General features: G+C 49.0%; 1 protein-coding gene across 1 annotated transcript in view; it reads right to left on the reverse strand.

Annotated features, from left to right (window-relative positions):
* Positions 1–16,509, reverse strand: part of Abcc4 (ATP binding cassette subfamily C member 4) — a 212,631-nt gene that overhangs the window by 174,967 nt on the left and 21,155 nt on the right. The window contains exons 2-3 of the mRNA XM_021181507.2: positions 2,324–2,434; positions 1,662–1,782 (exon numbers count right to left, since the gene is read on the reverse strand). Of these exons, the coding sequence (XP_021037166.1) occupies positions 1,662–1,782; positions 2,324–2,434 (232 nt within the window). The remainder of the gene's footprint in view (positions 1–1,661; positions 1,783–2,323; positions 2,435–16,509) is intronic.

Here is a 16,509-nt window from a genome sequence, read left to right on the forward strand (position 1 = left end):
TACCTTTCTCCAAGCTACAAACAGCACCCAAGCAGTGGGCACTGCCCTCTCAAAGAGAACACTCATGTCCGGAACAAGGATGGTGGCACCCTTTGCAAACTCTGCAACCTCCAGAAGGTCGATCTCTGGAACCAAGCACTTCCATTACCTTTCTCCAAGGCCATAGAACAGAACTCTGTGCCCTTCAACGTGCACAGGGCGTGCTCAGCAAGAGCGCACTCTCCTGCTTGGATAGCCACTCGCCACACCCCATCAAAGACACCTGGGACAGCTTTCACCTCACTGCACCAGAGGCCATCCTTCCACAGAGCTGCAACTTCCATAGATAGGATGTTCAGCCACTTGTGAGACCTCCAACACTCTTAAGCCCATTATAGGGTACCAGGAATAGCACAGTGATGAAGAGAGCTTGCTGCTCTTCCAGAGGACCCAAGTTCAGATCCCAGCATCCCTGTCAGGAAATTCCCATGTGACTCCAGCTCTAATGGCTCAGACCTCCTCTCCCGGCCTCCTTAGACATCCTGATATATGAGGCATAAACACACACATACGTAAATAAATATACAAATAACATTTTTCTCTTAAAGACACCACCAGAAGGACAAGCCACACAGCCAGGCTTCTGGGATCCCCTCCAGCAGACCACTGACCAGCACAGGCACTGCCCACTAGGCAGCCGACTATCTGACTAACGGATGACCCTGCAAGGGCTCATGGCCTTCCATCTTCAGTTTATCAGGGAATGAGCGCTGTAGCTCTCTCTAAGTCCACACTACCAGAACTCAACGTCAGACCAGCAATCCATTCCGCAGCAAGAATCCAGGATGAATGGTACAGGAGGTCACGAGAGTTGAAGCTGGTCCATGGCCAGAGTGGATTCAGCTCTCAGTGCCCAGCCAACGATCGGTCAGCAGGAGGGTGAGAGACTCCAGGGCCCCACAGCAAGCCCGGGCACATGGCACCGTGTCTTGTTTGACAAGATTTGAGAAAATTGACAATACTCTCCCAGGAAGGCATTTATCAGATCTGGCATGGTTCAGTTAACAATTACTTATTAGGCACTGGTTATTCTGGGCTCTGATCCAAATGTATTTCCTCATGAGCATCAAAGAGGACAAGGTGAATTTACACACCGAACACCAGCACTCACAGGTGCTGTTGGCTTCCTGTGACACTGGGCTTCAAACATTTGTTAAGATGTATGTAGTGTGTGTGTGTGTGTGTGTGTGTGTGTGTGTGTACCTGCAATCTGTGTGCACTGCACTTGCTGGAGCCCATGCAAGTCAGAGGATGGCAGAGACTCTCCTTGAACTGGACCTCAGGAAGGACTGTGAGCCACCCACCCTGTAGGTGCTGGGGACTGAACTCCAGATGTCTGCAACAGCAGTAAGCGATCTTAACGGCTGCGAGATAGCACTGCGCTTTAATTAGAAGAAACGGCAATGTCTTCAGCTTCAGTCACCAAAGCATCACCCACTCCGAAGACGTGATAATGAGCATCACCATGCTTCCTCCCTGAACTCAAGACACTTTCAAAGCTCATTCTGCCGCTTCTGCCTGCTAGTCCCCACTCACTCCAACATTGATCGACTATCAGCACTCCACGCCTCCTCCTGATAAACCCACTGAGAGACAGCAGCCAGGATATGACTAACATTTACCTCAATTAACGTAAAAATCCCCAAAATCAGGTAAGACTTCCAGTAACACTTTATGATCGCCTTTGTTAAGGAGGGCTTCCGCGAATCCTTCTTGGCTCGCAGAACTTCTTTATCCCAGTACCTGCAGTGAGACAAACTCGGAGTCAGGAACAGTAGGACTGCCGGTGAGTAAAACGGAAGGACAGAAGGACAGGTAAGTGTTTATGACAGGGCTACCCTACGGATACTACACAAACACTGGCTCGTTGTCCCAAGGGACTCAGAAAGATGTGTGAGGCAGACTCTGTTGCACCAGAGAGACCTCAAGGGGAGACATCTCGGGGGACAGGTCACTGCCGAGCTCTGCTGGATTACAACAGCCCTGGCAGCCAGAGAAGGCAGGTTACTGCTCTGATGAAACCAGCCCCAGGGACAGATCTCAGACATCACGACCAATGGAGCCCCAACCCAGGTTTTCTTTCCCCAGGTCACTAAGTCAGACCAAGACGGGACAACCTGATGGGAGGCATGCAACGTGGGGACATTAAAGCTCCAGACAGAGCAAGAGACCCGGGAAGAGGTCAGATCTCCTCCAAGCCACCCTGCGAGCAAGGGGCCAGACCTCCAAGCCATCCTGCGCATGCACACTCAGGCTTCACCTCCTCCCGCCGCTCCCTGCTTACCGTTGAAGCTCCTCTCCGAGGTGCTTTGAGCGATCTTCTGGAAGCACTGAGAACATGTCATCTTCTTCCAGTCTCCGCTTATGACCAGTTTTAAACAGCGGGTTGAGCCACCTGTCAAAGAGTTAAAGGGATGGCTAAGACACTCAGACCCGCACGTTTGCGTCTAAGTGGACTCTGGCCTCAGCGCGTTTTGTCACCCTTGTATTTTAAATGGACAGAGAAAGGTTAAATCTGTGCTCGTTCATACAACCAGCTCCTCCCTCCCCCACTTTCATGCTACACACTGGGAGGCAGTCAATGAAAGCACCCTGACATCAAGATACCATATCTTGATTTCTTAATACCAGCCTCTATCATCCCCTCTCTACTTCTAGCAGCTCAGTCAGAACCTGTGTGACCTATCACTACAAATCTCTAGGTGTCAACTATCTACCCTAGTATATAGACACACATGTACATATATTTGTGTGTATGTATTATGTATGCATGTATTGTGTGTGTGTGTGTGTGTGTGTGTGTGTGTGTGTGTGTGTATGTGTGTATCAGTGAGATTTACCACTAACCAGGTACAGAAACCTGCTTGGTCCTTTATTAACAGTTTTTCTAAACTCGGGTCCTTTGCAATAGAGCTGGCTGGTGACAGTACCCTGAAAAGCACTCTCTAGTGAGAAGCCTAAATGTGCTGTGGCTGGATATATGACTTTCTGGATATATGACTACTAACCAGTGAGTGGTCTCTGTCTCTGTCTCTGTCTCTGTCTCTGTCTCTGTCTCTGTCTCTGTCTCTCTCTCTCTCAGCCTTGGGCAAATGGAAGGACATCTGAAGATGCTGCAGATCCTCTGGGATGTGGTCAGCCACTGTCCAAGGGAGCTCAGCCCTCTCCTGTCTGTCCCCCACCCACCGACCCACCCCACCCCCGCTCACAGGAACAATCTACCATCTTTTGTGGGAAAGCTTCAGAAGGCCAAGGAGTGTACATGTGTCTCTCTTGGGCAATTAAATGTGAGTCCTTCTAGAAAGCCTTGATAGATGAGATTACTGAAGTAAGCAAATGTCTTTCTTCTTGTCTCTCTTCAGAGGGCACACATACAGGGGACTGTATACTCTAGGAAGTTCTCCCCTCGGAGAAGCCGCTGCTCAGGGGTTTCTGTAGAGGAGAGCACCCAGCAGCTCCAGGGAGCAAGGTGTTCAGTGAACCTCCACACAACTTGCTCAGGACACTCCAAAGGCACAGACTTTTAGCTCGGAGCTATGACAGCTCCCCAAGACCATAGCAGACATTACAAGGACTTCCAAGGTAAACTTGGGGGTCCCAAGAGGTGCCAATGCCCCTGCCTCGTCCACCCAGTAGATTCTGAGGGATCAGTGAGTTGATCACTGAGGGACCAACCAGCTCACCTCTCTCTTAGCACCCTCCCCAAGAGGTTTTCAGGACACTTGTCACCTTGCAAGCCTTGGATCAATGTAGGTGGGCTCCCAGACATGTCTGAGACACCACCTACACACCTGAGCCCTCTCTTCCAGTAGAACATCGGGTATTTTCCATCCAGTACTTCTAAGTGGAATTTATTAGCATTTTTTAGGCTTACAAAGGCTTGATATGGCTTGTGGTGAGCTTTGTTTTCAATCAGCAGGTAAAATCAGCTTGGAGAAGAAATATAATAGTTAAGAAAGGGCCTTGGGGGTATAGAGAAAAGTAGCCAAACAAGTGCTTAGCATATACAGGTCCTGAGTTCAAACTCAAGCCCCAAGCCCCATGAAGTAGGAAAGCACTGGTAACCCTGTCCAATGAGACCGCACAGTTAGCTGCATTTGCATCATATGTAGCAACATTATAAAGAGGGAGTAGTGTTAAATTAAATATATGAACTCAACACATGCTCAACTCAACCTTTTTTTCCGAAGATACCACAGATTGCTTCTTGCAGGCTCTCTCACTACCCAAATCTCCAAAAGCCCCAGGCTGAGATACATGGTTTAATTTGCTGTCAAGCAAAGCACAGTAGGATAAGAAACTATCTTTGATCATCTATGCATTAAGTCATATGTGGTCATGTGCAACATAAGGACGTTCTGGTGGACAATGACTGGTAATATTATGGTAATCCCTAAGATATAAAACGCCAAGTGGTACCACTGGCCATCTTGATTTGTGTGCACAAGATTCTGAGTGACAAAACTTCCTGGTGACAATCTCTCAGAATGCTCTGTAGTTAAGCAGTAGGTGATTATACATGGTCAAACAGTGCCTTCATTCTGAGAGGATTTATCTCTGAGAGGCTTTAATCAACACCCCCCAGGTCACTGTCAGATGAGCCAACCTTGATTCCAGAGCTCTCAGCATTCCCTTCTCTCTTGCTATAGCTTTCACTTCGTCCTTGCCTGTAACTCCTTCAGAGCAGTGACTAACCCCACGCAACGCACAACCTCTGCTACCAAACACAGTGCTTGGTGGGACAGGCGTGCAATCCACAGCTGCTGAACGGACGAGATCTTGTATAAGGAAGATGGCCACATCTTTCTGAGACGCAGCCTGAAGTGTGCTTCACCTTGCTGCAGGCCAAACACAGGCAGCCATCCATCAGCTCAGAGGGACAGGAGCTGTCTGGATGACAGTCTCCAGTCCTTTATCTCAGCCCTCAGCATCACTCGGGGCAGGGCGGGGGTTCTCTCCCATGAAGCGGTTCACTGAAGGGAATGGATCTTTAATCTAGCGTTGTTGTTGCTGTTGTTGCTGCTGCTGCTGTTGTTGCTTTTCCTAAAAATTTGAGAGATTCTGAAACCTGTTTTCTCAGTGTGCTAGAGAGGGAAGGATCGCCAGCTCAGAAGTTCATTGTCCTAGGGAACAGTTCGCGATCCTGTCTCCACCACCCAGACGCAAACACTCAGTGTCCATGAACTTCACATTTACCTTGCATGCAGGTAGAAGAGACAAACACTAACCTCCCCCCACGAGATGGCAAATCCCCTCCGTTCTCCCTCCCTTAGTATCCTGGAAGCCATCTCCACCTTTCTTTCCCTCTCCTTCCTGTTTTGCATCTAAGTATGATGAAACTAAAATATTATTTCATTACTTGATAGCTATTGATGTGTGGCTCAGTGCGTTAGGGCTGGAATGGCTGTGCACACCTGATAGCTGTTCGGTCAGCACTGCTCCCTCGCTCTCTCTGGTGAACCAGTCTGATATTTCATACCTCTTTCAGAAGCCAAACCTAACAATTACAGTCTATTATAAAGAAAAGGCCCCACACCCTGGAAATAAACATTAAAAAAAGAGCAGCTCTGGGAGGGAAGATTGTCTGTGTTCCTGACCCTGAGCCCCTGTGATGTCCTATCCACTGCACGAGTGGGAAGCGTGTCTGTGTTCACACCACTAAAGATAGAATGCTCAGAGCCACAAGTTAAACAAGAATGGACATGGGGAAGAGGGGTGACAACACCTAGGATGTTAAACTCCCACTGCAGCCCACGTAAAGGAGAATGCCCAAGTCTCTGAAGGCTAGTTTCATATCTGAGACAGACAGACAGACAGACAGACAGACAGAGACAGAGAGAAATTGGTTGATTGATTAATTGATTGATTGATTGATTGATTGATTTCTGGACCAAGGACCCAGCTTCAACAATAAAAGCACTTGAACCCTAACAATTTAATTTGAGCCCCAGAGCCCACATAGACACAAAGTGCCCACTACACACATGCTGCAGCTACACACACACCACATTCGCGTGCACACACACATACATCGAGTGCACACACACAAACACACACTATAATGACCTGAGGGATTGCAGATACATCGAACAATGGAGACTTCACACCCCAGCCAGAATCTTACCCATCTGGAAACAACACAGCAGAAAGGAAAAAAAAGTTCAGAATGATCATTGATTGAGTCTCTGAAAATGCTCTACAACTGTCCTTTGGATCGTAACTAGCCCGTAATGACCTAATCCCCAGTCAGGGCCGAGGCTGTAAGGGGGCGGGGGCAGCTGGGTTACTGGGAGCACACAGGAATTGTCAGAATTCTCCAGCACCCTCTCTCTCCTCTGCTACAGATGTGTCTGAACCACTACAGAGCTGCAGTCACAGAGCCAGAGCCGCAGTCACAAAATGAAACTTCCACACCTGTGGTCTGATGGGCCCTTTTCTCTCAGTAGGTGGCTGTCTGCAGGCATTTGTTACAGTAACAGGATGGAACCCAGTGGCTGGTTGTTCCTCACTGGATCCCCAGTTCCTGTGTTTCCAGGGGGGCGATGTCTGAGGAAGCTTCCTGTGGAAGGGCTTAGCGTGCAGCCTGCCTTTCCCTTTCAGCGTTCCTCTGAAGTGGCACCGTGGGAAGTTTCAGGTGCACAGAAAGAGAGCTATGTCCCCTTAGTGGGCGAAACACTAGTGTCATTTGGGTCCAAACAAGGTTTTTTTTTAACAGAATCGAATCAAACTTTACCTCTCAAAGCACCGCTAACAGAAGTTCTCAGAATACTGATGTATAATATCACGCAATAGACCTAACTTTATTTAGAAGTAAGTAAGACACCTGACTCATACAAGCAGTTGCTTGTCCCACACGTTGTTCCTCCAGTGCACTGGACAAGAATCTTGGATTTTAAAATGCCCCAATCGATTGCTTTCTGTCCCTTGAAACCCTGCCCTTCACACGGCCTCACCTCCCTCTTGGTAAACTGAGGTCGCATGTTTCCAGCTGCCCGGGTTAGAAACCCCTGAGAGCCATCCCAACTGTCTCCTCAAGACTGTCTATCTGCAGACACCTGTCACTTGGACCTGCAAAGCAGCCACTCGGACTAACCTCTGAGTCGGCCTCTCCTAGGCTATCGTGCATCACCATTTTAAGACAGTGTTTTCTCCACAGCGTGTAAGCAAGTCCCAAGCCTAGAACATGGTGGGCACACACACAGATTTGCCCAATACGTGAATGAACATGCTCTCTGCAAGTCCTTGGTTTTGATTTATTTCCACTCAAAACCCATTATCAGTCAGCGGAACAGGATAGAACAGTTGTGGGTGACAGACATGCATAATAAATGAATCTAAATGGTGGAGGTTTGGCAGGGCCAAAAGCGCTTCCGAGCCTGGAAACAGCACTGAGGTGAAATGAGGAACTGACAGGCAGAAGTTTGTCTCCTAGCTGGTCGGTGACTAAATGTTGCCAGGGAAGAGATGGGGCAAACCGCCAACATCGGTTTCTCCTCTGGCATGCCAGTCGGTTGGCTCTGACCTTGGAGAGCCTAGCACACCCGACTGCCGCCAGCTTGCCTGGCTCTCCCTGCCCTGCTGTCCAGCACTCCCTCAGCACAGGTGTCAGTGTGATCACCAGTGTGGGCACAAGTGTGACTGGGCGATCTCAGGGTGGGTCAGCACTTGGCCTTCGTGGACTCTGGGTCCATGCCCAAACCACATTAAACACATACATGAGACATCTACCAAGCTGCCATCTTTCCCAAAACATTCTCAAAACAAAAACTGCTAAGGTGGCCCATGCCCGTGATCCCAGCACATGGAAGTAGCAGGAATTCAAGGTCATCTTAGACATAGCTAGTTCAAGTTCAGCCTAGGACTAGCCTGTCTCAAGCAAACAAAGCAAAGCTCAAAGTTATCACATTCCCAAAAGGCCTCCTGCTTGGTGTGTATTAAAATAAGCAGGCTCCATTTCCCTCCTACCTGATGTCCCAGTCCCTGCATCCTCCACATCCTTCTTCCTATGGGTTCTCACATGCTACATGCTACATGCTACTCAGATGCTACTGTACATGGTTGTTGGCTCCATTGATTTTGGCCTGTTGTGAGACAGGATGTTGTGGTAGGAGTGTGTGGTACCCAAAGATGCTCACTTCACAGGAGCCAAGAGAGAGAGAAAGAACAGGGTAAAGACATGTCCTCACCAGGGGCTCAGGCCAGCAGGCACATCTGGGTCTCCTAGCTAGCTTCCCTTTCCTCCCAAGAGTGAATCCACGCTGTTCACAGCTTCTCTGCCTCCCCTACCTCACCATCACCTCTTCCCAAATAACCAACTCCAAGAACAGCACTGTAAAGGGACAAACAAACAAATGTCCCCCTCTCCTTCAAAGCAGCACTTCACCAAGTGAAATGAAGAATCACACTTACAATCCCATTCTGACAGCAGGAGTCACATAATTGGGATGGGACAAGAGAGCAGGTCCCTTCAAACTACCAGAGGATCCTCCGAGAAGCAGGCGGTACCCTAGCTCCTCTGAGGCCACCTGCGAGGAAGTGCGAGACTAAATTGTCACCTAGAACCTTTCTGACCTGCCAAGCATGCTATACCGACCCTGAGAAGCTGGCTAGCACTGCCTGTTTGAATCAAACACTTTCTTCCAAATGATCAAACCTGATCCTGCATAAGGTGTGACTTGGCTCTTGCTCCCAAGCTCAAAGAGGGACGGAGAGGGAGGGAGGGAAGAAATGAGGGATGTGAGCGTCTAATGCCCTTCACTGGGGTTTGGGCACCAAGAAGTACCAGAGAAGAGCGTGCTTTATGTGGGCTGGAAGAGTGGGTCACAAGTATGCAAACGTGGAATTCACATCTGATCCCTACTGCAGGCTCAGCAACACCTCCCATGTATCACTTCATGGGAAGTAAACAAACATGCATGTGTTCAGGTTACCTGAAGTGATGTGTATTTGCAGTGGCCCAAACCGGCTTTTCTAGTCACAGCAACATCCCCACCTCACAGCCAATCTGGTGGCCAACTTGTGCCAATAACATGCCTTGATATGCCTGGCTTCATCCCCACCCAGTAGGCTTCTGCCCTTTTTTCCTTTTGTTAAAATTTTAGGGACAGTTTAGGGTTTAGAGTGCTTTGGGGGTTCACAACAGACCTGAGCAAAAACTAGAACATGTCCGTATGTCCCTAACCCCCCCCTTACAGACACAGACTTGCCCACTCTTAAAACTCACCACCTCTAGAGCAGTCTGCCTCCTACCACAGGTGGCCAGTGTCGACGTGTGTGTGTGTGTGTGTGTGTGTGTGTGTGTGTGTGTGTGCGCGCGCGCGCGCGCGCGCGCGCGCGTGTGTCTCGAAGCCTCCACAGCTGACTTCAGAATGCTGTAGACGCTCTAAGCTCGGACAACCGCCTAATGATGTGTATCCACCACGGTAGAGTCACGAGATTGTTTTCACAGCCCCAAGTCTGTGTTTGGACTTTTCACCCCTTTACTCCCTACCCTGAGCAATCACTCGTCTTTGTTTGACTGTACCCAGAACATCAGAGAGTCAGCGCCTGCAGGATCTCCCCTTTTCCAACTGACTTGCTCTCTTAGCAGCATGTATTCAATATCCGTAGCCTTGGGCCTTTTGTCGAGCGTTTCTTTATCACAGGATCCTACTCTGAATCTAGCCACTGTGTATCCGTTCAGCTAAGCATCCTGGTTGTTCCCACATTTGGCCATCATGAATAAAGCTGCTATAATTGCCTATGTGCAAGGTTTTAAGCTCATTTGGTTAAAATATTAGTGCCTGCTATGTCATGTAAGAATATGTTCCCCTTTTCAAGAAAACGCTAGACCTATCCTCCAAGCAATGGTTTTGCACACCCACCAGCCATGCACGTTGAGTGTAGGTAGCTCTTTTCCCTTGAATGGCTGATTCAGTTCCAGCTCCTTCAGGACCCTGACTTGGCTCTCCAGCAAGCCCCTCCATTACTGGATTCATGGGGAATGTAGGTGGTGTTCACAAAAATACCAGGCACGGTGTAAATGCTATCGATGGTGGGGGAGAGGCTCAGCTGGCTGTTGGAGATTGTTTCTGGTGTTTTGATTTAATAGGGGATCTGTGCTCCAAACACTAAAGGTCCTTGTCTCTAATTGGTTTTTGATCAAACAATAAAGATGTCAACGACCAGTGGCTGGGAAGAGGGAAACGGGGCAAGCCCCTTAAAGTTGTGAGGGCTCAGGGAGGGAGGGGAAGAGAGATCACCATGAAGTTGTGGGATATGGATGGAGGTAAGAGCCACAAGAGATAAAACCAACGAGCCATATAAGAATAAAGTGTCACTGGCCACTTCCCCAATTGGGCATGGGGTAGCAGGAGAAGGTTTAGGAGTGCCCAGCCTTTGAGGTAGCCAAGGCATTTTAAAATTAGCTGGCGTATATGTGTGTCTTCCACTTGAAAAACCCAGATAGCTCCTGGGCGGGTGCATGCATGCATGCGTGCGTGCATGCATACGATCTGCCGGGAGCCAAAGAGGTATAGTCCAACTCACTGCTACAATATGGCTGTCTGAAGAGGCTGAAGGCTGCGGTCACAAGCCAACAATCACCAGTGCCAGAAGCTGCAGGTACTCAGTCAGGAAAATTCTCCTGTGGGGTCTCCAGAGGGAGCAAGGCCTGCTCCCTATGCCTCAACTGTAGACCCCTGGTCTTCAGAACTGTGTAGAATCTCTATGGTCTTAAACCATCAACTGTGTTGTCACTTCATAGGACAGCTACAGGAAACTTGATTGAACGCCATTGTTCATATTTCCATAAAGAGGGAAAGTGGCACACGGAAGGTGGTTTGCCCAGGGCCATGCAGCTCATGTGAGATACGCTGCAGGTTCTCGTCCAGACAGTGGGAGATTGAGCTACAAGTTGTGCTTGTATAGCCAGAGTGCCTTCTTCCACCAGGAGATGGAGCATCAACCCTTTGGCCAGGGGCTCTGAACCAGCATTTGTCTCCTGAATTCTGTGGCTGTTCAGGATTGTGTCCCTAGCTTTCCCAACCTGACTCTAGAATGCTCTCCAAGTCAGTGGAGAGGGCTGGAGGGGGGGCTGTGTAGGAGGATCTAGATAGCAGTGGTGGGAGGGAGGGGGCTCATGCAATGGTGACTTTGGCTGGACTTTGACCCTAGCTTTTCTAAGTCTTGGGAATTTCCCAGGTCACAGGGTCTGATGGTTTATGCTAAGAAGGTGACTCACATTAGGTCCCCTGGAAAGTTTATACTACATAAAACCAACGATGGAAACTGCCCCGGATGGACGAATCATGTATTGACAGGCATGGGCTTTGCCTAACCTCTGGGGCTTAGAGGGCAGAAAGTCTGAGATGGATCTCATGACCCACGCACATCAATGCCACCTGCAGAAAGCAAGCCCAGCCGGTGAAGCTTTTATGAGCTTTCTCGGTTGGCAACACTCTGGGTATCATTATAAGACACGGTGCCAGCCATTAGCATGTGCAGAAAGTGGCAAATCCCAGCTCATGGGATAGGACCAGAAAGCTGTGCATTCGGGATTCTGACTGATATCAACCGGTGTGCACATGCTGTAGAAAAATCATAGGACTTTCCTGAGTCCTGTGAGACAATGCTATTAAACCCAAAGGGATCATAGGAGGTCTTGAATTTATATTCAGTGTGTCAGAAGTGAGTGTCCTAGGGACTCCAATCTTACAGGCTTGAAGCAGTCTGAGTCGGGACCCTGTGAAGCTCTGATCAACTCTGGGAGTTCTTGACTTCCCACTAACTTCTCAAGACACTGACGGCCTTCTGACAATGAAGATGTCAGCATCTCCACTCGGATGGCTTCTTCCCCTCAGGGTTTCACTATATGCACCTCGGTTCAATAGGAGACTGCAGGGCTCAGCACAGTGCCCACCAGCCATGACTGCCCCCTCAGCACTTCTGCTGCCAGCACCAGAAAGAAAAGGCATGGTTTGAAATCTCCCTCCTCCTTTGCTGCCACACTCTCTAACATTCAGACAGGGACCTTGAATTTTAAGCTACAAGAAAACATCTGTGCAGCCCACGAGCTGTAAAGCCAGATCCCTGTTGCTGGGCTTCTAGTCTGTGGGTCTGAGATCAAGACTCAGAGAACGGCAGGTTGTACAGGTGAGAAAGCCGCACGGAGGTGTGTGGTTAGTCATAGATGGTCCAACCTGTGCCAGCAAGATGGCTCGGCAAGCCAAGACACCTGCCAGCAAGCCTGACAACAGGATTTAATCCCTCCGACTCACATGGTGGAGGGACGCACAACTCCTCCCAGTTGTCCTCTGACCACACACACACACACACACACACATCATACACAGCATCACGTACCAATAATCCCATTGCTGAGGAGACAGAGGCAGAAGAAACCCTGAGGATTGCTGGACTGCTCTCCAGCTGAATTTGTTGTTTGTTCCAGGTTCAGTAAGAGGCACTATCTCAAAAACTAAGGTGGAGAGGTATTGAGGAAGACACCTAACGTCAACATCTGGCCTGCTCATGCACTCACACGCACAGATGTGCACCCACACACTCATACAGACACACAGAGGGTGACAAGACAGACGGTGTAGTGTTCACGGTTAATTTAACAGTGCCTATATGGTCATAATTAAGCATCCCCTAGAATACTCGTGAGATTACAGCAAGCGCATAACAACTTTAACAAATCAAGGTTCTAGCGTCCCTTTACAAATCAAAAGCAAGGAAACACTACGTTCCAGTCACCGTGCTTGCAACCAAGTACACACAAGTGTACAAGTCTCTGAGTGGGGAAGAGAGTGAGTAGAGGGCAGATAAGATGGGCTGGGAGCTAATCATGGCTGAAGCTCAGAGGGGGCTGCTTGGGACTTGGTTAGACTGTTCTGTTTACTCTACTGCATACATACTTGTCATTTCCACAGCCAAAAAAAGAAGGCATGCAAGAGAAGGGAGGATTGGGAGAAAAATCCACATTTCTATGGTCTTCACGTCAGACATGCAATAAGCCTTGGGCTTTCTATGAGGCCAGTAACCCAAGCGCTAATCCTGGTGTCATTTGTGGTAACACATCTATTACTCTATGTCACTCATCAACAGATGGCTATGTGCCTTCCATCTTTCAGTTAGCATTGTGATCTAAGATAGACGTATAGGCAAGCCACAGCCTCCACTGAGCTCAGCTAAGCACCTGAAGCCGCCTTTCCTATCTCCTTATTTCTGGACTAACCACCCAACGTCTTCTGAGCACCCTTGCTGATAGGTGAGATCTCCAGGCAAAGGAGACTTAGAAATCCATCTCATACGCACACCTCTACCCTTCCTCTTCCTGTCCTCAGAATAAGGCACCGACCAGCTTTATCTAGACAGACAACAATAGTAGTCAGTCTGGGGTCTCCCCCCAATCCCCAGCACTTCAGGTCCCCAGAGACCTCATGGATGGTTCTGGGTCGGTGCCCTATTGAAGGAGCTGGAGACTCCACACTTCTACCAGGATGCAGGGAGCAGCCACTCTCTGGGTCTATGAACCACATTTGAAGCAGGGAGCCTCGAGGCAGAGCCACCACCAAAGTTCCTCTTGGTCTGTTTCACCAGAGAATAAACAAAAAACACAGGGGGAGGAAGGACCCGACCAGAAAGGACCAGTCGCCTCCGCTTCTCGTGACCTAGGCTGGGGTTAACGTGCGTGAGTCTGTGGTTGAAGAGAAGCAAGCAAATGAATCTGGAGACAGCTGTGGACAGATCTCATGTGCAATCTGATAGGGATTGGCTGAGCCCTCTCTAAAACAGCGTCTACCACCCTGAATCACACACACGGCTGTAAACAGATCACCAAAGGCAACCCCGGCCACAGCACTGAGACACTGGCCTGAAAGGTGGGGGCACAAGAAAGCAGATGCAGTATTGGCTGTTGGCTCTTTATAGCCCCCCACCCATCCCTGCCCACCACCCACCCACTCCCACTATATAAAGGTTGCTTATTCTTCCAGACCACAGCTCATTGTAAGAGATTTTTAGTCTACAAATCCTCAAAACTATTTGCATTCCTTTAGCCCTCAGCAGATGAGCAGTCTGTGTTTATTAATATTACCCTGAATACCCAAATTTATCAGTGAGTAGATCATGACTTGTAATAGCTCTCATCAATACCTTGAGAAGCTCTACTTTGAACTGGAACCATCTGGTTTACTCAAGTTTATGTTCCTATGTATACAGCAGGCATTGGTCCTAACAGAAGCAGAGGGACATCACGGAACAAGACAGCACACGGAACTGGAAGAAGGGAGCCGAAGTCTTCAAGGCCTTCCATGATAGCTTGAAAACGAGGCTGACCTCTGTCGAGGTTGTTCCTCTCACCCGAGAACACTGCTTGTATGCCTCTCCCTACCAGCTGCATCCATCAACTGCATCCGTGAAACATCTAAATTGGCAAATACATGCGAGCATGCGTCAAGTATGTGAAGTAATTCCTTGCAGGAAAGGTCTCAGGCCATTGGCTGAACAGCCGACCACTTTGGGGATGACGCATTTGCAATAGTCTATTATTCAAAGATAAAATCTAGCTACAACTTTCCCAAGCAACGTAATCTATTCTGCTGTGGTGTCTTATGGACAACTCTCACTGGCCAGGCACCCTGGCACACACTTTTAATCCCACCACTCAAGAGGCAGAGGCAGGAGGATCTCTGTGAGTTCGAGGCCAGCCTCTTCTACAAAGTAAGTTCTAGGCAACCAGAGCTACAAAAAGAAATCCTGTCTCACCCCCCACCTCTATCGCACCCCCCCCAAAAAAAAACTTCCACAGGCCTGAGATGCGGAAGTACTTTCCATTCTGTGTTTAAGTGACCACAAGCTCCAGAATCAGCATGAAATCTAACGCAGTCCTCCCCGCTTTCCATGAGCTACAACTCCATGAGGAGACTACTCATTTCTAACAGTTTTGTTTTCCAACGCTTCTAGCATAAAAGAAAGCATGTGCCTAGCCAACCTAAAGTCTTGCTACTTAAAACCACAAACTCTCTCTTAATATCTCTCTCTCTCTCTCTCTCTCTCGCACACACACACACACACACACACACACACACACACCTTGAAACCCTACTAAGTTAACGTCTTCAAGTAACACAGGGGTAAAAAAAGACATTTGGTTATAAAACCATACAAAAGTATTTATCTATGGCAACTGATTTTTCTCCGAATCCAAAAAGCACCGTATGCAAAAGCAAGGTCCCGAGTTACTTGGCACCTCCACAAAAGGAAGCCAAATCTTTAGCCAAGTCTCTAAACCCAGTGTCTATACACTAAGTCTGGGCCTTTCCCTTTTGTGACGTCTCTGTCTGGGGTGACGTCACAGGCTTCCTGCAATGGCAGCACAGTGAACTTAGCTTGGGAGAGGGCGGGGCTCCAGATAATGTCCCTGGCCCCTGCTTCCATCCAGTTATGAGTTTAGGCTCTTGGGCAGCCTCATGGCTGTACCATCAAAGCCCTACACAAAGGAAGGGTGGCAAAGACCTGAAGGGAGCCTTTAGGTGAACTTTCTTCAACTGCATGGGAGAGTTAGAGGTGAGCCCTGGCTAGGCATCATGGACTCCCCTCGCCTTCCTCCTAGTTCCAGCTGAACCCAGAGATGCCTGCTCCACATTTCTGCCCAAGCAACTTTCTCCTCTGCCCAGGCCATCAGGCTGCCCTGCCAATCCTTATGCAGCAGGAACATTATTCCACTCATTATTTCTGTCTTCTACACATGCTGATGTTCTAGTATCTTAAATCCTTCTCCAGCTGGGAAGAGGCCGACCACAGTGGAGCTAGCCAGCTCTTGGAGACAGTGAAGATCCAACAGGAACGTGCCTTGGATAGCTACAAACCCACAAGGCACAGAACCAGACCACAGTCCTGATTCAACACGGCCTGCCCACCCCAAAGCAGCATCCCTCTCGGTGGGATGGTCCCAGAGCGAGATGCTAGGCAAACAGGGGGCTCTCCCCATAGCTTACAAGAACAATACAGCTCACCAATCCTAACCTGCTCCACTTCCCTTCTGTCCTGACCTGGAAATTCGACCACAGGCATAATCTACATCCCTCCCTTTCCGTCTCCTGATCACACTGGTGTCACTCAGGTGGCTCTGCACTGTGCCTCTAAGCCCGTGAGAGAGTTGACTTTACCTTCTGGTCTCTCCAGGTCAGGAGAGGCTCACGTACGAGATGCTATGTGTGAGGATGCCCCTATCAGCTCATACTTTTGAATAACTGGTCTCCGGTTAATGGATCTATTAAAGAAGGGTGAGGAGGTGTAGCCTTGTTGGAGGATGTGTGTCGCTAGGAATGGATTTTGAGGTTTCAAAAGCCCATGCCAGTTCCATTTAGTCTCTCTGCCTCAGAGCTGTTGTACTGGCTAGTTTTGTGTCAACTTGACACAGCTGGAGTTATCACAGAGAAAGGAGCTTCAGTTGAGGAAATGCCTCCATGAGATCCAATTGTA

Source organism: Mus caroli, chromosome 14, assembly GCF_900094665.2.
Source record: "Mus caroli chromosome 14, CAROLI_EIJ_v1.1, whole genome shotgun sequence".
In the NCBI taxonomy this organism is placed as follows: domain Eukaryota; kingdom Metazoa; phylum Chordata; class Mammalia; order Rodentia; family Muridae; genus Mus; species Mus caroli.